This window comes from Manacus vitellinus, unplaced genomic scaffold (genome assembly GCF_001715985.3).
Source record: "Manacus vitellinus isolate BGI_N305 unplaced genomic scaffold, ASM171598v3 scaffold_29_pilon, whole genome shotgun sequence".
NCBI lineage: Eukaryota > Metazoa > Chordata > Aves > Passeriformes > Pipridae > Manacus > Manacus vitellinus.
Genome location: NW_021940207.1, coordinates 8,505,527 through 8,529,493, shown reverse-complemented (window position 1 = coordinate 8,529,493; position 23,967 = coordinate 8,505,527). Strand labels below are relative to the sequence as shown.

The 23,967-nt window shown below is 43.2% G+C and overlaps 2 protein-coding genes across 4 annotated transcripts in view; both read left to right on the top strand.

Annotated features, from left to right (window-relative positions):
• The window catches only part of U2SURP (U2 snRNP associated SURP domain containing), a 35,763-nt gene extending 28,526 nt beyond the window's left edge, over positions 1 to 7,237 (top strand). For all 3 annotated transcript variants that reach the window (XM_018074894.1, XM_018074893.1, XM_025895348.2), the window contains 4 exons: positions 2,385 to 2,495; positions 4,480 to 4,598; positions 5,369 to 5,545; positions 6,723 to 7,237. In XM_018074894.1, coding sequence (XP_017930383.1) covers positions 2,385 to 2,495; positions 4,480 to 4,598; positions 5,369 to 5,545; positions 6,723 to 6,861 — 546 coding nt within the window. In that variant the 3' untranslated portion in view covers positions 6,862 to 7,237. The remainder of the gene's footprint in view (positions 1 to 2,384; positions 2,496 to 4,479; positions 4,599 to 5,368; positions 5,546 to 6,722) is intronic.
• An 11,659-nt stretch (positions 7,238 to 18,896) lies between these two features.
• Positions 18,897 to 23,669, top strand: CHST2 (carbohydrate sulfotransferase 2). Its single transcript, XM_029960745.1, is given in 5 exon segments — positions 18,897 to 18,983; positions 19,115 to 19,183; positions 19,186 to 19,231; positions 19,234 to 19,328; positions 19,330 to 23,669. Coding segments are annotated over 5 exon segments (1,368 nt in total). The 3' UTR covers positions 20,401 to 23,669.
• Positions 23,670 to 23,967: the final 298 nt, after the last annotated feature.

Below are 23,967 nucleotides of genomic sequence, written 5' to 3'. Positions count from 1 at the left end.
AAGTGTGTGGAGGAGAGATCCATTGATGGTGGGTCTGTAACAGACCACAGCTGTCTCAGGAAACCATATGATCTCACCACAGTTGGAGTCTGGGGAGGTGTTGAGTGAGTACTTACTGTAGTATAGGCTTTTCCTATGTTCTCTCTTCCTCTGTGCACCTGCCAATGACCACCTTCAGCCTGCCCCCTCCACCCACAGTGACTGGAGAAGTTACATGCAAATAGTTCCTTTTGCCATTCAGAATGTCATGCCAGCAGTGGGTTGTGTGCTGTGCATGGCAGCATTTTTTTGGGTCCAGTTTAGCTTATTAAATCAAATAAAGCCTCTTGTTTGGACACCTCGTTTATTTTCATCTCAGGTTAGTTTTGCCTATAGGCTTAGGCTTCCTTGCTTTCAAAATATGGTTAAACAGTATCACAGCTTTGTTGGCTAAATATGTAAAGGAATAAAATCTTATAAGGATGGTTTTTTTGTGAGCTTTTGCTGGTTTGGTTTTTTTGTTTGTTTTGTGTTTTAAATTATCTGGGTGATTTACTTGGGGAAACAAAGTTCAAGTGCTGTGGGCATGTTCATACCATGACAGCCCAAGAGGCTTTCTGGATCAGCTGAGCCTCCTCTGTGCTCCTGTTCAGTACTGATGACCTTGGAGTGTACATGGTGGTAGGGAATGCAATCCTCACTTCTTACCAGAACAGGGGGTACATGGGCACACTGAGTAGGTGGTTCCAAAAGGTTTTCCTGCCTTTGAAATTTGTGAATTTGAAGGGGACAAGAAGAAAAAATGCCTTTATGGAAGGTGGTATGTGACAAATGGTGGTGTCAGTTTTCCGTTGGCTGCTGACAATTTATTTGGCTGAATTGTAAGGAAAAATGCTCAAGGGCAGGTAGAACCTGCTCTGGGAGGGAGGGAAGGAAACAGAACAGTTGACAGAAATTTACTGTGGTATCAGATAACAGTGGTGGTGGGTTTTTGTCTTTAATTTTTTCCCCCAAAATGAGTGGCTCCATTATATTTGAGACTAAAATGAAAAAGGTGTTTCTGGCATAAGCTCTGTAGCTGAAGGGGAAGGGGATCTTGCTCAAAATAGTGTTATCCTTGCTTGGGTTTTATGCTTCTTAACATGTTTGTTCTTGTGATTAGTTTGTTTTTTGTGATACCTTTCCTTTCTGTCAGTAATTGGAATATATGGTATCCAGTCTGGCCTGCTATTTTTGAGAGGGAAGAAAAAACCTTTGGGGTTTGATGTTGTGCTTACTTCATATTAGGAAATAGAGAATAAGATCCTTTCAGATAATCAAAATGGACACAATTGCAAAGTCTTTTCCTTTGTGTGTTTTCAATGTGGAAAAATTAAATGTTTCTAAAGAGAAACCAATTCTATGTGTTCACTAAAAATAAAACCTTGAGCACTGGAAAAATCTACTCATATATAACTCTGCAGGTCAGTATTGAAACAGAAAATGCAAGAGGGTCAGAGCATAAGCATTTGGAAGAGGGCTGACAAATACAACCTGACTTATTACCAAGTTCCTCCCCATCCACCCCCAAAAGAGACAACTTCAAAAAAATTGAAGGATTGTTTGTACAAGGACATGTCACTAGGAATGAAGGATTGACAAGAGATGTGAGTGAAGTTTCATGATGTGAATCAACTTGGAGAAAGGTTTTAGTGCATCCAGACCAAAAAAACCAAAAAACCAAAAAAACCCTGAAAACAACACAGGGAAAAATTCTGACATTTACTTAACTTTGTGACTCTGCTGGGATACTGCAGTAAATTTAGTGTTACATTTAGCAGCTCTTGTGAACTGAATTTTGTTGCTAAGCTTGACAGCACATGAAAGAGTACTATGTTAGTAAAAATCAGTTCTTTCAAATCAGCCACTCTGTGCAAATAGCCCTGAAGAGATGCGTTTGTTTTATGTCCTAATTATGTCAGTCATTTGATTTTAATATTTAGGGTTAAATGGAAAAAAAGACAATTTCTGAAGGGAACCTTGGAGTAGACAAGAGAAGTTGAAATAATTCATTGACACCTGCAGGAAATGATTTCATTTTGAAAGCAAAAAACCAGATAATGACCAAAGAAATACAAGGGTGCAGTGTTCTAACTGCACAGGTGACAGAATGTAGTAGAATAACAGAAAAAAATCCCTCTATTTTTAGTTCTTTCCCCGTCTGTGAACAACTGCAGGTGCCTGCGGATAAGTGTGGGGTTTTGTTACTTTGATCCAGTTCAAATAAATTTAGTATCTCTGTGCACAAGCTTGTCTAGAAAGAATGAAGAACACAGATTATAAGTCATGGAAATTTCATTTTCAGCCACCTGCCTAACTGGATAATAATAAGCCCAATAACCTAATGGTCAGTATTATTTTCACAGCTTAAGGTGATGAAGTTTCAGGATGAGTTAGAGTCTGGGAAAAGACCCAAGAAACCAGGCCAGAGTTTTCAGGAACAGGTTGAACACTATAGAGACAAGCTGCTCCAGAGGGTAAGAACTGTTCTTTATGTTTGGTTCTGATTCTGTGATAGGCTTTTATTGAGTTTATCAAATGTAAGGTGACATTAAGTATAATAACACATGGTTCTTGTAATGTACGTACTACTGTAATGTTAAACTGCATGTTTAAGTCCAAGTGCTTTCTGCAGAATACATATAATCTCCCTTTTTTAATCAAAATACTGTAGTATTTCACACTGTATAGTTGGGTATCACAGAGTGTGTAGAAACCTTAGAGATCACTTCTAGATCTACTGCATGAAGGAAACTCTGAGATGTGGGAAAGGAAAGGGAGAGCTGTCCATTGAAGATGTTCATCAGACTTTCCATTTTACTTTTAATAATTGATCTGTTGTGCTAAAGGCTTCCCAAGGAAGAGAAAGAATAGTATTAAGTACAGCATGTGTGTTTCTGATTCTCCAGTGTCTAAGTTTCCTGGACAGTTCCAGCTCATACATTCATCCAGATGTGACTGGTTCTAATACTAGTCCTCTCTGGACTATGAAGTCACAGTGGCTTTAAAAATTATCATCATATATAAGACATCATGTGATCTCAAATCACTGAAACACAACAAAAGAACACAGAACCTCTTTGGACAGTGTGTTTAGTGAGGGAGGGTAAGGGACAGTGGCTTTCACAGCCTGACAGATCAGAGATGACATAGATACCCCTGCAGTTTCTTGGAAACTAAGTACAAATAAGTAGTTTCCACCACGTGTTTGTCGCTTGTTATTTGCATTATTAGGGGTTCAATGTCTCACTAATTCACTAAAGCAATTTTCCATAGTACCTTGAAGAATTAGACTTGTAAAAATTAGGCAAGCTGATCCCTGAAGGAGATATATACCTTGGAGGTTGATATTAGCAGTTAAGACTTTAATTTTTATAAGTATTTTCCTTTTAAATGTAGTTGTATCTTAAAGCTTTCGACTTCCTCAGTATTTTCTGTAAAAAAATGATTTATACAGTAAGCACAGAATTTTTAGTGAGACAGTAGCTTAAACAAGCAGAAATTGTAATCCTGATAAATTTTTAGATGCCTTGTGTTGAAGTAGTTCAGCCAGCTAACAATATTTCAGATTTTTAATAATTACCTCTTTCACTTTCAATTATGAAGGTAATATATAGTTAAGAAATATTTAATGATAATCATAATAGTTCTTTAAAACAGTAATAACCCTGTTGTTAAGAGAATAACTTTCTTTTACTTTAATGCCCTAATAAAGTTAGTTTTTATAACAGTAATGTAATACTGGTTCTTCTGTGTAAAGAAAATGTGAGAGTAGATGAGTGTAGCTGCTTTGGTATTTCCTGTACTTGTGTTATTTCCTCTCCCTCTACTGTTTTTTGTTTGTTTGTTGTTTTGTTTTTTTTTTTCTTTTTTTTTCCCCCTCCCTCCTTTCTTTCACTTAGCTAAATCACCCCTTCTTTATCTTCTTAATGGAGTATGCAGGGAATATCTGTTTATTTTTTGCCATGGAAGGCATTTTTTTTAATGCTGATACTTAAAAACACATCTCTCGATATCTGTGTTCAGACTTGCTGATGGTTTAGGTTTATTTTTCTATAGTTAATTTTCTATTTGTGACAGATGAGGTGTACTCAGGTATGTATTTTCTTACAAAATGGACCTATTATACATAGAAATGGACTTATAGTTGTTTTTGACAGCTCTGACATTTCCCTGAAATTTGTAAAATTCAGGAATGTTCATTTCCAATTAGATACTCAGATTTTCTCACACAGGGTGACTTCTTTCACGTTTTTGTTAGTGTTTGTGTTCAGTGAATGTTTGTGCTGTGTCCAAAGCAGGAGGAAAGGTTGGAAGAGCAGGGATGGTGTGACCATTAGTTCAGGTCATGTGCTGTGTTCCCTCAGTGCTCAGTGCTTTTGTGCTGTTTGTCATCAGCTTGGTTGCCTTTAATAATGAGTCACACCTCATCTGAAATCATGATTGCTTCTAATAATTTAGGAAAAAGAAAAAGAGATGGAAAGAGAACGGGACAGAGACAAAAAGGACAAGGAAAAGTCTGAGACCAGGTCCAAGGATAAGAAGGAAAAGGAGGAATGTACACCCACACGAAAAGAGAGGTATGGCTTTCCTTGGAATAAAATGGATGAGAGGAAAAACCTCATAGTGTCTTTGTATGCAATGGTGCCCTTGACATTACATTGTATCATGTGTCTTATTTTAAAAGAAAACCACAAAAGCACCCAAGCAAAACAACAAACACCCAACAACAATAAACATGCTTTGGTTATTAAAACATGCTTTAAGATTGTAAAGGAATGGTCATTTTTATGCTGCCCCAAGTCAGGTACTGTACCCCTTTGAAAGGAGTCCCCTTTTGGAGGAAATGTAGAATGATGACCAGTTGAAAACAGGGTCTGTTAACTCTTGTGGCAGTGAATTGCCTGCAGTGCTTTATAAAGTCAGAAAACTGTCCTGAGGACAGACCACAACTGAATTGTAGTGGCTTAAATGTTATTCATCTCATAGTACAAATCCTTCTGAACAGCTGGTTTTGGGGTAGTCGATTGTACACTTTGATCATCTAATACTTGTATGGCCAAACTCTGCCAGGGTTTTAAGTGTAGATAGGGTAAAAGGCTCTGCTTTTCAGGAAGCTATGACAGAATGTTTTTACACTGTAAGGTGACTCACAGGCCTTCATTTTTTTTTCCCCGCAAAATCTGTTGCACACGTTGGAGTTGATGTTTTTTTTTTTAATAATAAAACACCGCCCTTTATTTGCATAACTGTTATAACATTACGTTGGCAAAGGAAAAGCTGTAGAGAAAGGGATACATTTTCTTAACCCCTGTTTTCCCCTGTGTGTGTGTGGACTCCCTGCCCGCAGGAAGAGGCGGCACAGCACGTCCCCCAGCCCGTCCCGCAGCAGCGGCAGCCGCAGAGCCAAATCCCCGTCCCCCAAGTCGGAGCGCTCGGAGCGCTCGGAACGGTCCCACAAAGAGAGCTCCCGGTCCCGGTCGTCACACAAAGACTCTCCCAGAGATGTCAGTAAAAAAGGCAAGAGGTAAGCTGGTATCTTCTCTGTTTTGGGAAGCACACAGGTGTGTGTTGGGTGGGGTTTGTGTGTGTGTGTTTTAGCAGAGCACATTTGATACTCAAGTACTTGCTCTCATGATGGCTTTGTTTAACTGTTTAGTGATCATTTTGAGAAATACTGCTTTAAACCACAGCACCTTGCTGCTTTCTCAGCTTTTTATTTTCAAAGGACAAGTCTTCTGTAGCCCTTCTAAAATTTCTGTACTCCTACTATAAAACCACTTACATTACAGTGAGCATGCAGTCTTTTACACTGAGGAGCTTACATGAAACTCTCCTCTCCCCTAGTTTGTTTTTTAAGGGAAAAAAGTCTAGATTAGATACTTCTTACAGGGTTTCTGAACTAGGTATTTCCTAATCTCCAAACTGACACAAATATTTGTCTCTAGTTAATGTTAAACTTGAGGTGAAATTTTACTGATGTATCAATGCTGCTGTAACTTGAAACTTGGAGGTTCAGCTTCCACTCGTTTTAGAGGTGTAGAATATCTTATTGATATAAAATTCCTCAGTCATGCTGAGGAAAATACCTTTGCTATTGAGAAAATCATAGTACATATTGACAGTAATCAGATTCTTGTGCTTATATAAGTAAGGAATTCAAATAGAAGTAGAAAAGCATTGGAGGTTTTTCATTAGATTTAATACAATAGTCATTCAATTTTGATTATATTAGATCAGTGTGTTAGGTTTGGGTTAGATGACAGTAAGTTTATCCAGTGTCTATTCTTTTTCTATGGGGTAACATCACAAACTGAATGTGTTTGATGAGAATCAAAAGTACTTAACTTTCCACACAATTCAACATAATTTTTCATTTCTATATGGACATAGGCTGCCATTATTACAAGAACCAAGGTAGTTGAGGCATGTGTGGAAAGTTGTGAATTCCTGATGTGGGTTTAAAGGCACGAATTGGTGTTATTTTTCTTGTGGATTCTAAGCACCGTTAAGCTCAATATACTCTAAAAAATTACAAGGTAAAGATTGCCTTTTTCTCAAAAACAAAATATCATTCTATTACTTTCCCTTACTAGGGAAAAATATTTTCTACCTTGTTTGGCTCAATAAGTGAATGCCAATAACTGCAGAAGAAGATGCTGTTCTCAATTAGTGTTTGACATAAAACCTTATTTTTTTTGCAGGTCACCATCTGGCTCCAGGACACCCAAAAGATCGAGAAGATCACGATCCAGATCCCCTAAAAAGTCAGGGAAAAAATCCAGGTCTCAGTCCCGTTCTCCTCACAGATCTCACAAGAAGTCAAAGAAAAGCAAACACTGACAATGTTAATATTTTTTATGATGCTGTCACTTACTGGAAATGCGGTTTTGTTTTTGTGCCTGAACAGTCTGTTAAAAAACAAAAAAGCATTCCTGATTATTTTTTTTTTGTGAATGCACGTGTATACTCATGAGTATCGGCATCTGTAGACCTGTCATTGTTTTATATTGTACAAATATCTTCATTGTGACTATTTCCCAAAAGAAACATTTTTGTGTTTAGAAGTTTCATCAGAAATGTGTGTAACTGATCTGCTGGCAGTAGTGATATTTTGTTTTAGAATGTTGTGACATAGCAGAAATAACTCCAATGTTCCCCTTTTTGTAGCTTTGACAATACGAATTAGATTTCAAATAAAATCTGAACAGAAAATGAAGATGTTGTTTTCTTGCCCCACTGGTGATACAGATCTCTAAGGGAATGCAGAGTTTGTTTGGAAGTACCGTGTATTTCAGACAGACTATAGTGCTTGGACCTTTGAGTGTAGTGCAGTTCCTGTTTTCACTAGTTTGACTATTCAGATAAAAGCACCTTCTGAATCCAGTGGATGGGTTTTCTCTCCTGCTGTGAGATTGTATTTTAAGAGCAGTTGAACAGTCTGGTACTTACTCTGATAAGCTTTACAAGTAAATCTTTGCTTCCTATTTCTCTGTTTTAATTGCAGGGAACATTTGTAACACCAGAGTAATGTTTTTGTTCATTTTTCACAAAGGGCCTCTGCAGAGACACCTCCCATGGCTGTGCATGTACAGCACATACACCACGGCTCAGGAACAGGCCTAGTTCGTGGCACCCATGGGGAACACTGAAAGGACAGCAACCCTGAGGCTCTCTGACTTCCTAGGTATAGATACAATAATTGCAACCTACAGGACACTCTTGTTTGCTAAAACTGATTTTTACTCCAAAAGGACAGCTTTTACATTATTTTATTGAATTTAATTCCTCTGTTGTGGAAATTCTTCAAAATAGGAAAAATTAATTTTTTATTACATATTTATTAATATTTTGAATCAAGAGGCTGTTTAACTTTTTTTCTTTTCATGAGAAAGGCTTTCCCTTCTCCAAACCTGCTGTGTGTGTTAGGCATTGATGTGGCTTTAAATTACTCCACCCTGGTCTCTTGCCATGCAACCTTTCCGTGGGTGGAAGAGGGATGAGGAACGGGGAGGGTTCAGTGTTTATATGTGGAGGTGTGGGGATATTGTAATAAAAACATGAAATTAAAGGGATCTGGCCTCTCGTGAACTGTTTGTAAAAGCAGAAGCTGGGCTTCACTGCAGGCACAGAGTGCTGGAGGAGGGCCTGCTCTTACACTGGGGTGTCCACGGGCTTTACATAGAGATTTGTAAATGTGCTGGGGAAAATCCTGCCTTGTACTTGTATATAACTTCATTGCAGCACTTTCAGAAGCAGGATCTGAAAGGTTTTGGGGAAAAAAAAATATATATTTTCTCTGTTTTTTTTTTCTGATGGGAGACATAGTTATAAGATTATATAAATTGTTGCAAATGTGAGAATTAAGTGAGAATTCTCTTTGCTAATGAGAACCTTGAGATGATCTGGAGCACTGAAAATGTGGAGAATGCATGTGTACTGTGAAGACTTTCATAGAATGGGTATTGAATAGATGCACTGATAATGAGAAATTAATACCCCTTTTATTGGTTTGTATTGCATTATAAAGACTGTTTCAGAAATATACAGAGTTTATTTTTTATATTTTTCTTTCTCCTGTAACATAAGGTGTTTCAGATGCACAGATTTTGGTAGCTAAACTGTTAGAAACAGATTTTTTTTTCCCTAAATTCTGTGTATTTGCACCTGGCACAGACTAGATGAGGCTTTCTGGAGCAAAACGTAGGTACTAAAATCAGTTGGGAACAGGGAGAATCCTGGCTGCAGTGGGAAGTCAATCACTTCAGATCCAATTAACTTCTTTATTACTTTCATCTTGTAGCTGTTTATAAGTGGAGGAGTGATAAATGTCAATGTTCTGGGTCAAGTGAGACTAAAGATGGTTTGCCACAGGAATATTCTATGTGCAGAATCAATTGTATATTTCATTTAATAGCTAAAAACCCTCAGGGTAGAAAATCACTTAGCATTTCAGGTACTTTTCAATAATTAATTTTTATTTCAGCTTTTATAAAATTCTCATCAGTGATTATAAAAGACTTAAGCCAAGTAGCAAGAGAGCTAAAGGAGCACACCCAATAGATTTTATTTGGTAATCACTTTATTATGCAAGACCTTTTTTCAGTATCTATTTTCTAAATACTGTTCTCGTACCTCTTGTTCTTTGCTTCATATCCTGGGCTCTAGAACAGCTGTTTCTTCACATAATAGTCTCTTAAGAGCAGTTAAGAATCTGTATCCTTAACTGGATGCCTGGTTTTTTGTCCTGTAGAAAAGAGCATCTTTTGATCTCCTTACTCTGTTGATTTCTTCCTTGCTTTTATAGCTTTGTTTATAGCTTGGCTTTTCCGCAAAGAAGAGCGTGAAGGAGACAGCATCTGGTAACAAATATTTTGTAAAATATGCAAGTTAATATTGAAGACTTAAAATTAGGCTGCTTGTGCAATTTATTTTAATTTAGGTCATGTTGCAGTGACAAGGTACAGTCACAGTATGCCATTACTATGTGACTTGTGTTCCTGCAGCCTTTTGGGGTGAAATGGTGAACAGGGTAATGTAAATACTGATCCTGGGATTCAGGAAGTAGCATTCAGATGAATCCTTGTGAAATAAAGTTCTGACCTGGGGAGTTGTGGTCCCAGTGGTTTCTGTGGTTGTAGAGGAAGAGAGCCCATTATGCTGTGAGACCCCTCAGTCTGTGAGCGTCCAGCCCTTTGCTTTGGGAAGGGGAGGAGGCCTGAGTGGGTAACAGGCTTCTCTGTCCTCTCCTGCCCTATGGATGATAGGAGAGGTTAATATTCATGCTTTAGTGTTCAGGTTTAGCCAAAGCAGAGGAAGCAAGTTGCTACAGCTGAGTTCTGGTGCGGCTGAGAACCCCCCTGCCACCTGAAAGGCCCATCTTGGAGTGGGGTCACCTTGGAAAAGGGAATATCCATGGTGTGTTCCCAGACATGTGTCTGACATGTTTTGGTGAAGCCTAGTCCACACTCCAGGACATCCTGATGTTTATGGAAAGGCCTTCTTGGCCCGTGGTTACAGGTCCTCTCTTCTGAGCTGAGAGTGTGTCCATAAGGCTTGCTCAGGCTCGGCCCTGACTGTGGGCCCTGTCCCAGTGCACAAAAGCTGCTTGGGGCATAGAGTCTCCTTCCAACAATTAAAAGTATTTCCTCACCAGTGTTACAGGAGTGTTTGTACTTGAACTGCCTTTTTTTAAACTCTGACTTCCTTTGACTTCTGCGCACACCAGCTGCATATATTTTTTGTGCTATTTGAGGAGGAGTTGGTTTCTGAAGGTCAGTGTCAGGCTATTGTTTGGGCACCAGGCACATGCAATGTGGTCTCCCCCCACCTCCTCTTTACAGGCTTTGAGGTGTGAGAATCAACCACTTGGGAGCAATGGTAACAGAATATGTTTTCCAAAGCATCTATTTAGACTAGCAATGATTGCTAATGTGAGTTCACCTGTCCCAGTGACATGAGAGCGACAAGTTTATGTAACATGACTTAAAAGGCAGGATCTTGTGATGACAAAAGCAAGATCAGCCAAAAATGGCAAATCTGTTCTGACCATCTTTGACCACTTCAGGCAGGTTGCTTGTGGGGTTTTCCTCCACAGGCAGAGGTACAGTGCTTTAGTGGAATTAATGTTTTTAATAAATAAAAATTAGAACCATGGTTGTATTGCTGCAGATGGATTAGGGTCTGAACTCAGTATCTAATTTTTAGATAGGTGGCTTGCTGTGCTTTCATACAGCTGTGTGAGGAGTTTGGGGAGGGACATTTCCCAGCCATTGTGGGTCTGCACTGAACACTTAACATAAATTCTCTACAGCTGAGACAGCAGCAGTGGGATAACCTAGATGAGAATTCTACAGTTATCCTCTCTTAAAATCAGCTGGTCAACATTATGAGATTTATCAAATTACAAACCTAATATTGACAGTCAAACCCTGCAAATTGTATCAGAGTTTACTTTTCTGAATAAGGCTGTTGAATTCATGTATTTTATTAAAGAAGCTCATAATAGTATTTTAAAATTTCTTTTTGTTCTCATTGCTGCATGAGCTGTTGCAAGACTTTCAATTCTTTGCTGGTTCATGCTGCTACTGTAGCTGCTGCTCCTCAGTTCAACCACTCTGGTAAGAATCATAACTAAAATGCTAATTTAATTTTGTCCAAATCTCTTTCCCATGTAGGATGCAGAAGTCATAAACAATTGCATACTATTTTTTCCTCCACCTGCTTCTGTCAGCACAGTCAGTTTTCATGGGTAAGCCTCTGCCATTTGTCACTTCTGATGTCTAATCTTGTGCTGGGATGTTCTATGTATAACTCTGTCATAAGCTGTAAAGTTTTCTGTTTGTGGTTATTTAGAGGGGAAATGGTAGTTTCACATGGCCTTTTTTGTCTTACTTGCTTTGGGGTTTGTATTCTATGCAGAAATTTTTCCAAATGACACGGCGACAATAAAATTGTCAGTTTGCTGATATCCAGAAATGGTTTTATTTTTATCCTGGAAGAGAGCGATGTTTGTGCCTGTTATGCACGAGCAGTTTCTTGGCCTCATCTGCTCTTCTGCTGGTTGCTGCTGGTTCTGCCTGTGCTGTTGAACTGTAGTGGCTGCCGCTGTTCCTCTGTCAACAGTGACCTCTGTGCTCCTCAAACTCATTAATGAGGCATGGGCTGCTCACTGTGTAGTTGTCTGTATAATTCTCTCTTGAACCAAGAAAACTCCCACTCAAAAATGCTGCTCAGATTCAGAGAGGATGAGCAGTTTTCCAGTACTCACAGTGGTTTGTGGGAACTGCAGGTGAAGGGAACAGAGCCCATGTTGTGCTGTAGTGGGAAGTTGTTGCTGTACCTGAGCCAGTGTTGCACCTTGGTGCTTATGTGTGGTGCAGGTCCTGTTCCTGCCTTCCCTGTGCCTCTTGTTCTCTTACTTTTCTGTCCTTTCTGCTGCCTTGTTTGACAGTTTTCCTCTTGGAAAGGTAGGGCAGGCACAGGGTGGGCAGGTCCGTGGGATGAAGTGCACGGGAGGCAGGACATGTGGAAGTGGGACCATCTCGTGGCAGCAGTGAGCTGTTACCCCAGCTGTGCCTCTCTCCTCTCCTTTTCTCCAACTTGAACCCATCAGTCAAAGTTGAAAGGAGCAAGTGCCTCCAAGATAATTTAGGTTCTGCAAGATCTGTGAAAGCCAAAAAAGAGGGAAGAGACCTCAGATGCCCCCCCAAGATGGGAAAGGCTGATGTTGTTAGAGGCCAGAGTATTCCTTTGGGACAGATTACAAGTCCCAGACACTAACAATCTCAACTTGGAGCTCAGAGTTCAGGAACATGGTATGTTGTGACCTTGCTCTATTTTTACTTTTGTGTGGACTGGGGAACTTCCTGTAGCTGTTTCCCTTAACTACAGACCACCAGTTTTACTCTTCAAGACCTTGTTAATAGGTTGCCTGCAGGCAAGTGTGGAACCTGTTTCTTGATTCTGCTTCTTGGGCTCTTGAGGCTGGACCTGGGTCTGAGACTTGGGTCATTAGAGCTTGTGCATGGTAACTGTGCCTGTGGAGAGGTGAGCACGGAGACAGGGTAAGTGTATGGTCTGTGTAAAGCTCTCAGAAATCTTCCATGGAGAGACTTAACCTAGCAGAATAGCTTAATTCTCTGTGACAAACTGTTCTTGTTATAAAATTTAGCTGACATGGGAAGAGGAGGGTGAAATTCATGCATGCAGTTTGGATTTATGGAAGATGGATCAGCTTGTGCTCAGGATTGAACTTCAGGATCATTACCAGCAATCAGAATCATCACCAAAGTCATCACTGAGAGTTGAAACCAGTTTTCATCTTTTTTTAGCCATGCTAAAAACCACCTCTGATGTTTCAGTAATGATTTAGCCAGACATTTTCACCTGCTAATACTGCCAGAGCAGACACTGCACTGTTGCAAACAGAAACTCAGGAGGCTGGAGATGAATCTTCTCAACCTATTATTGTATAGAGGTTTTCATTACAGCTGATACTGGTCATTTTCATCATAAAATCTGCATCTCTTGGGTTGCTGGTGATTTATTTTTTTCCTGGCATTTTAGGTTATCTTCCCTGTGCTATGGGAAAAGAACCATCTGCTGATTAACTGCATGGAGAATATTGCCTTGGGCAAACTCTGTAAAAGAATTGGCTGTAAAATTTAAGATATGAGGCTGGGATTGAATTCTGTCCATTGTGTGAACAGAGGGGCTGTGGATTCTCATCCTCTGTTTTTGCAGAGGGTAATTAGATAACTGAAAAAAAGAGAAGAATTTGCAGTAAAGCCTGATTTCTAGGCAGTTCTGTTTCACTGGGGAAGCTCATCTTTCATGCCAGCCTGCAGGAAGGTTTCACTGTGGTATGGAGTAGAAATTTAATAATGTTAGAGACAGGGAGTCCCCATTTCTCGAATCCTGAGGATTTTCAAGAGTTAATAGTGAATGATTTATGTTACTCTGTGACTACTCTGAGAGATGCAATGCATTAATTTCAAGAAGTTTCCTAGACAGTCATTTGTAGCATGCTGCATGTTAGTTATGAGAGAAACTGAATTCTCACTCTTTGTTCAAAGCTCTGTCTGAATTTTTAGACAAGGATTGGCATCTCTCTCCCTGGGATTTAAATTTGTCCAATCTGTAGTCAAATAAGGGTCGGCTATTTTGCTCCATCATCTGAATGCTCAGATCCAGGGCTGCCTGCTGTCCTTGGGGAGGCAGGAGGCGAGTGAGGCCCCCAGGACCCTGCTGTGTGGGGGGACCAGGAGGTGTGGGGGGACAGCGGTGCCAGGCAGAGCCCCCCGCACAGGGATGTTATCCAGGGACAGGGATGTTATCCAGGGACAGGGATGTTATCCAGGGACAGGGATGTTATCCAGGGACAGGGCTGCACTGAGCAGCTGAGGGGATGTTCCTGGGCACCCCAAACACAGGGGTAGAGTGTGCCAGGACAGTCATCAACCCAGGCCCACGGGTTTGGCTGTAGGGAGTTCAGAGATGCCCTGATGTGCGGGGCTGAGGTAGCTCTTACGTGTGACCCTCTAAAGGTTTTGGAAGCCTTTGGTGTGAAACAGTGTACTGCCTGTTGTTTTAAAGGTACATGGTTATAAAATCTCTTAATTTCCTTTAGAACTTAAACAACAGTTACACAACAGCTGAAAAAAAAGATTTCTAATTTTAATAAACGTCAAATAGAGACTGATCTACACTGCAGTGTCCCCAGGACATTTACAAAGTTCTGGAATTCCTTCAGCTGCACAAACAAGAATTTATAAATATTTTTTGAAATTAAGTTTATTGAAAATGTCACCTGTGCAGCTGGAAGTGAATATAAAAGAGAAACTGCGTGGGGGGCATGGGGATGGGTAGGGGAGCTTGCTACAGGTAGGTTGTCCACTTTGTATTTCTAGTTTATGATTAGCTGCTTTAATTTTGGTCCCTGCCAGCTGCTCCTGCACAGCAGAAGGACAGTGGCACAGTTCAGAAGGAACATCCAAAAGGAAATGGATCCTTTAGAGGGCAGATTGCTGCACCCATGGCTTAATCAAATGGCTGCTGAAGGATTCAACATCACTAGAAAAAAGTGTGTTCTGAGGGAAATCAGGTGCCACTGCTGCAAAACATGGTGAATACGCTGTTAGACTTCATGCACAGCACTAAAAGGAAGGGTGCAAAACATAAACATCTGCAATCCCAAATGCTACTCTGCAGGTTCTTACCCACCTCTAGTGGTGATACTGAAATACAGTCTTAAGGAAACTCACCGGTTTCCCAAATTTGGAGAACTACTCAATTTTATATAAATTTTGTTCATATTTTGTGGTCTGTAACTTTTGCCTTTGTTTTAAGAATGTCACTTTTGTGCAGTGTTTGAGGAATTCAGCATCTATATTTATCCTGAACAGATTAGGCTAGATACAGGAGTATTTAATCAGCACCCAGAACTTATCTCACACTAGGTATATAACAGCATAATTCTCCATCTTTCATACAAACCCAATTTGTTTTAAAAGATAAAGTCTTGCTGAAGTTTGACTTCAGGAAAAACCCATTCCACCCCTGTGAGCAGGAGACAGGCAAGTCTTAAAGCATGAAAAAAAAATCAAGTCAGGAAGTGTTCCAGTAAGGATGAAATCTCTTTCAGCCCCATCACTTAAAAGAAGGGATGTTGTGGGGGGAATCTTGGAGAATTCTGACTGAGGCAGTATCACTTCTAGGGGGGAAGAAATTCAAGTAGTCAGGATTTGAGTTGCCTAAATATTACATGTAAAATTCATAAATATAGTTACTAAATATAAAATATTAAACAGTAACATAAAATATTTAAGCATTAGATGAAAAAAATATTTCTTTCCCCTCGTATTTTAAATTGGGGAGTTTTTATTGCAGTTACTTACCCCTCACTTTATACATTGCTGGCTGCAGAGTCTGAGGTAAATACAGACACCTTACTTATATCTGAGGTCTGTAGTGTGGAACTGCCTGCACTGGAAAAGGTGCATTCTTTTCTGCTCTATCAAGGGAAACTAGATGTAATGTTCACAAACTGAAGCTGATCTAGAAGTAAGTGTTGGGGTCTTGAATTTTATTTTTTTAATCGTGAATTTTACTTCTCGCAGAAAGGAAACTTTTTATTATTTGACATAGGTTGTCTAGTGTAGAAATTAATAAGCCTAAAATAGATTGACATGAAGTAAAATAGAGGATGGAAAAAGCGCACCGAAGTGTCTGAATAATTTTGTGAAGGGCTATATCTGTTCAACTGCAGACTGTTCCTCTTTCACACACTTTCCATGCCTCTTACCACTTAAGTTTTTATTCTTTTGGGTTCCTTTGCCCTATATATTTTTAATACTTTGCAACAGATGTGTAGATGATTAAAAAAAGTTGTGAATTCGATGTTGGCTGTATAAATATTTTCCATATAAACTTATTCAATATTCATGATATTGAGTTACTTAAAGTGATAACTTGACTACCAGGAGTGAAACTTCTGGGAGGACCAAATACAGCAGCTGCACTGAACCTGATGGATTGCAGTCGTGTTCTGCATGGGTATTTGAATCCACCTGCACAGCATAAATACAGACATAGCTCCAGTTTTGAAAAATAAGATTCTGTTTTGCAGCGGGTAGGTCGAATTAAAGACCTTCTTGGACCTGAGTTTTCCCAGTAAAGGTGGAGCAGTCTGGTGAAGGCAGCACTGCTGTCAGTACTCGTGCACTCACTGATTCAGAAATGTTACCATTGCATAACAGCAGGGAAGGTGCAGAATCCAGTCACAGCTCTTAATGTTTGGGTTTACTGACTAGTTTTGCCGTTTCAAATGTTATACTGCAGTTCATGTTTGCTTATCTTTATTTGTGACTTGCTAAATTTTAAACGGTGTAAGAACTGGAGCTGGCATTCTAGGTTTTTTCAGAAAATTTTGTCTCTCTCTTCAACCAAGTTAAATGGAAAGGAGGGATTAATTTGAACTTCATGGTATTTTAATGAATTTTCACTGCTATGAATTGGCTTTGCTCCCTGTAGTCTCTGTCCTTTATTGCATTAGTGCTGCAGTGCAATATTGGCGGGAGATATTGCTTTATGAACTACAGTGTCTCGGTACTGCTGTTGTTATTCATCATCTAATATAGACTAATCGATGCTATTACAGACCATTCCAAAGGGAAAAATAAACTTTTCTGCTTTAGCTGGGTGATGGTCACTTCATCTGTAGTGAGCATGGAAAGCCAAATAAATATTTGATGTGTACCTTTGTAAAAAGGATATAAGCAGTCTTCTTGTTATATGTGAAGAACTCATGGATTAGAACTAAAGAATAAAATAACTGCAAGAATTTTATGTGACAAGATGCTTCAGAGGTTTATCCTTTTTCATTATATACTATGCTTCAAAAGTTACAAGTCAATTTTTTTAAGCTCATCAGGTTTAAAGGCATTTATTTTGCCAACTAGATACAAATAATTTTTACAGAATGTGGCTTTGAAGGCTTCTGCTGGAGCACTGTAGGTAAAAAAAATGGCTTCCCCTTCCCCTCACTGTTTGATGAAATAGAGACTTTTCCTCCAATATTTAGTTGTTGTTTAAATTCTGCAGTTAACAAGTTATTTCTACATGAAAAGTCGCAGTGACATTTTAATACTGCCACCAGCGTCACTGGCAGCTTGTGAAACGGTTCTCCTGACTTGTCCTGTGTGGATTGATCGCTGCATCCCAGGGGGGACAGCAGGGTGTGGGTGGCAGTTACCCTTTACTTTGGGGCTCGAAGGGGCCTACAAGCTTTTCCAGAGACAGCTTGGCTGTTTATATCCCTGTAGAAAATGTGGGAGAAGTCTAGGCATTGTTTTGGTTAGGGATATGAAGACTGCTTACACATTTAGCCTCCTTCACCCTATTGTACTGTTTTCTTGCTCTTTTTAAATAGTGTGCTACCAGGCAAGACACACACCATATCAATTTGTGGTTTATCTGCTGCGTGTAAAAGTGTTTGCTGTAGTGTCGGATCTGTGCTGTTTGGAAAATAAACGTTCCAGGGAAAAGTCAGTGCTCTCCATTGCGGAGGGATCGAAGTATGTTTAGGCCAAGGTACAACTCTGCAGCAGCTCCAGCCTCCCGGCTGCCCTGGAGTGTGGGCAGCACGCTCGTACATTGTGTGCACAGCAGGAAAGGCCACACTGCTGTGACAGAGAGCAGGACAGAAGTGTCACCAAATGCTCCTGTAACTCGTGAGCACCTCTCACACTGCTCTGAGCTCTGCCGAGGAAAGGGAGGAAACCTCTGAGAAAATGCCTTGATGAAACAGTCATTGGGCATTGCCCGGAGCCCAGTGGCATTGGGAAGCCTGTGCCCTACAAGTGTCCTGTCCACACGGGACCTGCCCCTCAGGGCCATTTTCAGGTGCGTTTTGGGGATGTGTGCTGCCTGGAGCTGCTCCACGGCATACACTGCACTGCATACAGCGCTCTAGAGCACAGAAGTCAGGAGAGAGCCCTTCCCGCTTCGATACCCGCTCTGGGGGGGTGAGTTTCGGGGTCCGCCCGGCCAGCTGCGGGCGGGGCAGGAGCTGGGGCAGGGCCGGGGCTCTCTGGGCTCTCCCCCCGCACCCAGGGCCGCGCCGCGCTCTGCCCCGTCACCTACCCAAGGGGCCGAGGGGCTGTCCGACGACCGGGCACCTGTTATAAAAACACCGTAAAAAGCTGCGGGCGGAGCAATTTGTGCCCGAGCTCCGCCAGGAAGATCCACTGTGGGGTGGGGTTTTTTTGATGTTTTTGGAGGACCCTTGAGACCGCCGAGTTTCTGCACACACCGAGCTAAGGGCCCCTCTCAGGCCTTTCGGGTTTCCCCCTCCCCTTTTATTCTTCCCGCTACCGGCGCAGCTCTGCTGTGCGGGGGTCCCCGGTGAGCGGCCTGTACCCGGGGCAGGGCTGACGGAAACCCCCGGCAGGGAACCGCTTCCAAAAGCGCCCGGGCGGTGCCGGTGCCGGTCGGGCCGGGCTCTTCCTGCGCGGCGCACGACGTGAGCGAGGGGCACCCCGCTGCCCCGACTCCGGGGCATTGCCCGCTGCCCCGAGGCGCCTCCCACCTCCCCGGCCCGGCGGGGCGTCCGTTGCCCGCCACCCACCAGCGGGGCCGCGGGCGCGCCAAGAGAACGGCGGCATGGAGCTAAGAGAGGGCGCCGGCCGCCCGGGCCGCCCCTCCGCGGCGAGCGTCACCGCACCGGGGCTGTTCCCCCACGCGGGGGCGCTGACAGCCCTGCCCGCCCCTGCGTGCTCCCGCCCGCCCTGCGCTTGCGCGGGCGGAGCGGATGCGCGGCGCCGCCTCGGCCCGGCGGCCGCGTGAAGCTGCGCTGCGCGCCCCGCGGCCGCTCGGCGATGGCGGCGCGGAGAAGCGCGGGCGGCGGGCGGCCGCGCCGCTGCAAGTTAGCGCAGCGCGGCGCGGCGGCGGCGGGGCCGTCGACGGCCGGCTGCGCTTATGCGCGCAGGCGCGGGGCCGGCCGGAAACGCGCCGGGGCGGCGCGCCCTGCCCGCCGCGGCCCCGGGGCGCCGGCGGCGCTGAGCATACATTGGCCCCCGCCGCCGCCACATGAAAGTGGCGCGGAAGCGCTGCCTGTCCTGGGCTACCGCGCTGCTGTCTGCTCGCCACCCTCAACCTGCTTGATAGTACAAGTGCGCGGGTAGCGCGCCCCGGCGCTGCGGGACACCCCGCGCCCCCCGCACCAGCCGCCGCCGCCGCCCCCGCCGCACGCCGCCAGCGGAGCCGCGGCCCGGCGGTTGCCCGGCGGCAGGCTGGTCTATGTCTTCACCAACCTGGCGCTCGGGCTCGTCCTTCTTCGGGGAGCTCTTCAACCAGAACCCCGAGGTTTTCTTCCTCTACGAGCCGGTGTGGCACGTCTGGCAGAAGCTGTACCCCGGGGACGCGGTCTCGCTGCAAGGGGCGGCCCGCGACATGCTGAGCTCCCTGTACCGCTGCGACCTCTCCGTCTTCCAGCTCTACAGCACGGGGGGCGCCGGCAAGAACCTCACCACGCTCGGCATCTTCGGGGCGGCCACCAACAAGGTCATCTGCTCCTCGCCCCTCTGCCCGGCCTACCGCAAGGAGGTGGTGGGCATGGTGGACGATCGGGTGTGCAAAAAGTGCCCCCCGCAGCGCCTCAGCCGCTTCCAAGAGGAATGCCACAAGTACCGCACGCTGGTCATCAAGGGCGTGCGCGTGTTCGACCTGGCGGTCCTCGCCCCGCTCATGCGGGACCCGACCCTGGACCTCAAAGTCATCCATCTGGTGCGGGACCCCCGGGCCGTCGCCAGCTCCCGCATCAAGTCCCGGCACGGCCTCATCCGGGAGAGCCTGCAGGTGGTGAGGAGCCGGGACCCCCACATCCACCGCATGCCCTTCCTTGATGCTGGCCACAAGCTGGGCGGGAAGAAGGAGGGGGGGGGCGGCTCGGACTACCATGCCCTGGGTGCCATGGAAGTGATCTGCAGCAGCATGGCCAAGACCCTGCAGACTGCCCTGCACCCCCCTGACTGGCTCCAGGGCAACTACATGGCCGTGCGCTACGAGGACCTGGTGGTCGAGCCCATCAAGACCCTGCGGCAGGTGTACGGCTTCGTCAACCTGGCGGTCAGCCCAGAGATGGAGAAGTTCGCCCTCAACATGACCAGCGGCCCCGGCTACTCCTCCAAGCCCTTCGTGGTGTCGGCCAGGAACGCGACCCAGGCGCTGAGCGCCTGGAGGACTGCGCTCAGCTACCAGCAGATCAAGCAGGTCGAGGAGTACTGCCACCAGCCCATGGCCCTGCTGGGCTACGAGAGGGTCGGCAGCCCCGAGGAGGTGAAGGACCTCAGCAGAACGTTGCTCAGGAAGCCGCGGCTGTGACGGGCTGTGCCGAGCGCCCCGGGGGTGGCTGAGCCCTGCGGGCAGAGGAGCCGCTCCGGCTGCTTTGAGTGAGGGAGGGAGCCGGGAAAAGCAGCCTGGTTTCTGATTTCCTCCAAAGACTGCTGAAGGGTAACATACAGTAATGTGATGATTTCTTTTTTTTTTTTAATTACCCTCCCCTTTCATTGGGTTAGATGCGATTTGAAAAAAAATCAAGTGGGACTGAAAATATGTGTAAAGCCCCTTTCTCGTTCTCTAAAAGCACCAGGCAGTTATTCTGTACCAAAATCTTGTTTATGAAGTTCTTGTGGGTTTGAAGATGGTAACAAAAACTCTTGCACAATTCCTAACCCATCTTTATCTCCCTTGGTGCGGAGGGGATGCCCTTGGAAAATATAATGCTGAAAATCAGACTTTTGTATGAAAGCAAATGTTCAGACATGATAGTAATAAAAGAAAATAATAAATGATATTCATTTTTATAATTACCTCAATTGTTTGGGAATTACAGTGTTGCTTATGTACAGCTGGAAGGGATGCTTGCTTAAAATAGCGACATGGACTTTTTAAAGGGTATGAGTGGAGGGCTGGAGTGCAACATTTGATGTGTTCAAAGACAGGGGCTGCTCTCACAAAATCAAGTAGAGATCTCACGAGTGTAGTGCAGGTTTTATGACTGTGTCAGAGCAGGTTTCTATTTAACTATTGTCTTTTTTGTTGTATTTAAAAAGTCTTTTTAAGTGCCACTGTATTAGTGTCCTAAGAGTTTTAAAAGGTTTGCCATCACAGCAGTATTTATTTTTGTCTTGACATGTATGTCCAGGAGTCACTGTCAAACAGAAGTGGATCTACAGTGTGACAAGAAATGCAGGATTCAAAAAGACATTTGTCATATTGGAAACATTAGCATGTGTAAAAACAAAAATAAAATTATATATGTTATATATATTCTATAGTGCTAACAATACATAAGATATGTAAGATATTTCTTGACATTGATTGGTAACAGGCATAGCAGGGAAGCATAGAAAAATGCATAAAATGATTTATTTTTTCCCTTTGTCTGTGTCCAGGGGTATATTTATGTACGAAGAGGGAGGAAGCGTACAGCTGTGTGTTCATAGCTGTAACAAAGCTTTTATGGAGCCAGCCTAGCATTTGATTTCAGAGCGCTGGTTGGAGACTCGGTGCTCGTGAATTGTCATTGCTCTATGATGGAGCCAGATGGTGGTCTGGCTCTTTCTGGGAGCTTTGCCTAGAGACTCGTCCCATCGTTAAAACTTGATGATAAAAAAACAAAAAAAAAGAGAGAGAGATTTTGCTACTTCTGCTTTTGTAATTTCCTGGAAAAAGTCCTGATTTATTAAAGGTTAAGTGGTGTGTTGCATATGAGAAGTGCAGACACCTCAAGTAATTTTTAATCTTGGTGGTGTTCTCTGCTGCTCTTTGAAGGCTCATTTTGCAACTTGAGGTTTTTAAACAAACGTGGTTTTGCCAAACTGTTCTCTTAGGAGACTACAGACTTTTCTACAGGAAGTACATTTTACATTGCCTATTTGGGTGTTGTGCCTTCAGAAAATGTGAAGAGTATGAGTAGGAGAAAGGAAATTGATTTGTGAAAATAAATTGATATAAACAGGATGCTGATGTGGGTATGTGTGTGTATGTGTGAAAATTCTAGTGATGTGTATATATGTCTATTTCTTGTATTAGTACTCTCAGTTAAACAGCTGATAACTGGCTACTAGGCTTTTTGAGTTCTTGATGAAATTTTGGCATTAGATGTTAAACTTATCCTGAAAAGGAAACACATTTAATAAACTAGTTCAAAGATTATTGCATAAGGTTGCCTATACACTTGCTGAATGACTGCATTACACATCTTCTTCCCTCAGTTCATCTTCATCATCAGTAAAATCACACAAAATCTAGCAATGGGAGATCTTTTAATTGGCCCGTTAGGATATATTCCCAAATTCCAGACAGCAGTGCTAAGAATGGGAGGGATACTTTATTTGGTGTTTAAAATATATACAAAGGTACTTGTGTTGTGGATTGAGGTCTTTTGTGTTACCATTGTACGTGTTCCAGTGCGGTGCTGAGTGGATTTTGGATGTTTGGGTTTGGGCTGCATCTGTGGGTTTTTTTCGTTTCTTCAGTCGGTGTGTCCTGGGGCAGGGCTTGAAAATCTGATCTGCTTATGGAGCATGTCGCTTGCTTTTCATCCCTCCACTGCTCAGTGAAGCTGCCCCGCTGCCACCCACTGTCCTGTCTGTGCTCGGGCAGCCGCGTGTTTGGCAGCGCTGCTCCCGGCAGGAGAGCGGTGGGAGCTGTGGAGCCCCTCTGCAGAGCAGGGAGCTGCCCAGAGCCAGTCCAGCTCCCTCGGGGATGGGACACTGCGCCGGGAGCTCGGCTCCCGCTCTCTTTACGCGTGGAACTTTGCTGAGATTTCTAAATGGGGCTTTTTCATGATAGCATGTTACAGCATAAGCTGCTTTGATTTTGGAAGCTGAAGCACAGTCCTTTCTGTGTGCAGAATTCCTTGCTCTCTTCTGGAAAAGTTTTCGGGATGAGTAAAGTGGGCAGGAATTAACTGCCTTTGGGAGTGTGAAACAGATGAGCCCAATTGACTTAGCTTCCAAAAATCTCCTTTGGATTCTAATTATATTAAAAAGCTCATCCTGTCATTCCGCGAGAGCACTCGCTGCTCTTCTAATAATGGTGCATTGCAAGCATCTGCTTCACTTTACTGATATGAACACTGTGCCAGTAGAGTTACAACATCTGACTCTGGTCCATAATTTGAGCTCCACCTACTACATTGCAGCAAGGAATCACCCAACGTACTGTACAGTTGTACCTCAGCATTTTTTGGGTGAACAGAAGAAGTAATGCAATGCTCATTTTGTGAAAATAAAGGACTGCAATTTTGTTCAGGTAAAGCTTCAGGAGAAGTGAATGGGACCCTGCTTGTGGAAAATGCTGGTGGGCTAAGCCCTATGTTTCATGCTGCTGTATTAAAAAATAAGTATGTGAACAACTGGCTGTTAAAAGACCATTTTTAGTCCGTTTTTATATTCAGAAAAGAGGATTAGAGGAATTAAAAAAACAAACATAGCTGAAAAAAACTTTTAAATGTGGAAAATTATAGAAAAAATAGGATATGAGAAAGATGATGAACATGATTAAAAAAGAGCTTTTCCTTTTGTGAGAGGGACAGCTAGCTGAGGTCAGAATACTTAAATAAACTTGACTCTTATGCTTAAAAATAGTGCCTGGGTTTGCTTTCTGTCTGATTTAATAATTACAGTGTGTTTCTTCAGCTGAAGCTAATGCTTAGTGAAGAATCAATAGCATACACAAGGTACAGGGTGCACTAAGTTGCATGGGAAGTGAGACTGTTCTGAAGACTTGACACGTTGGTTTGATGGAAGAGAAAGGCCAGTGGGCAACTATGTGTTGCCTTTTGCTGTGAACAAAGCCAGAAAATTGTACAAGTATGGTAAAATGGCAAGGATCACTCAGTGCATGAAAACACAGGAAAACCCTCTGTCCTCCACTGAATCA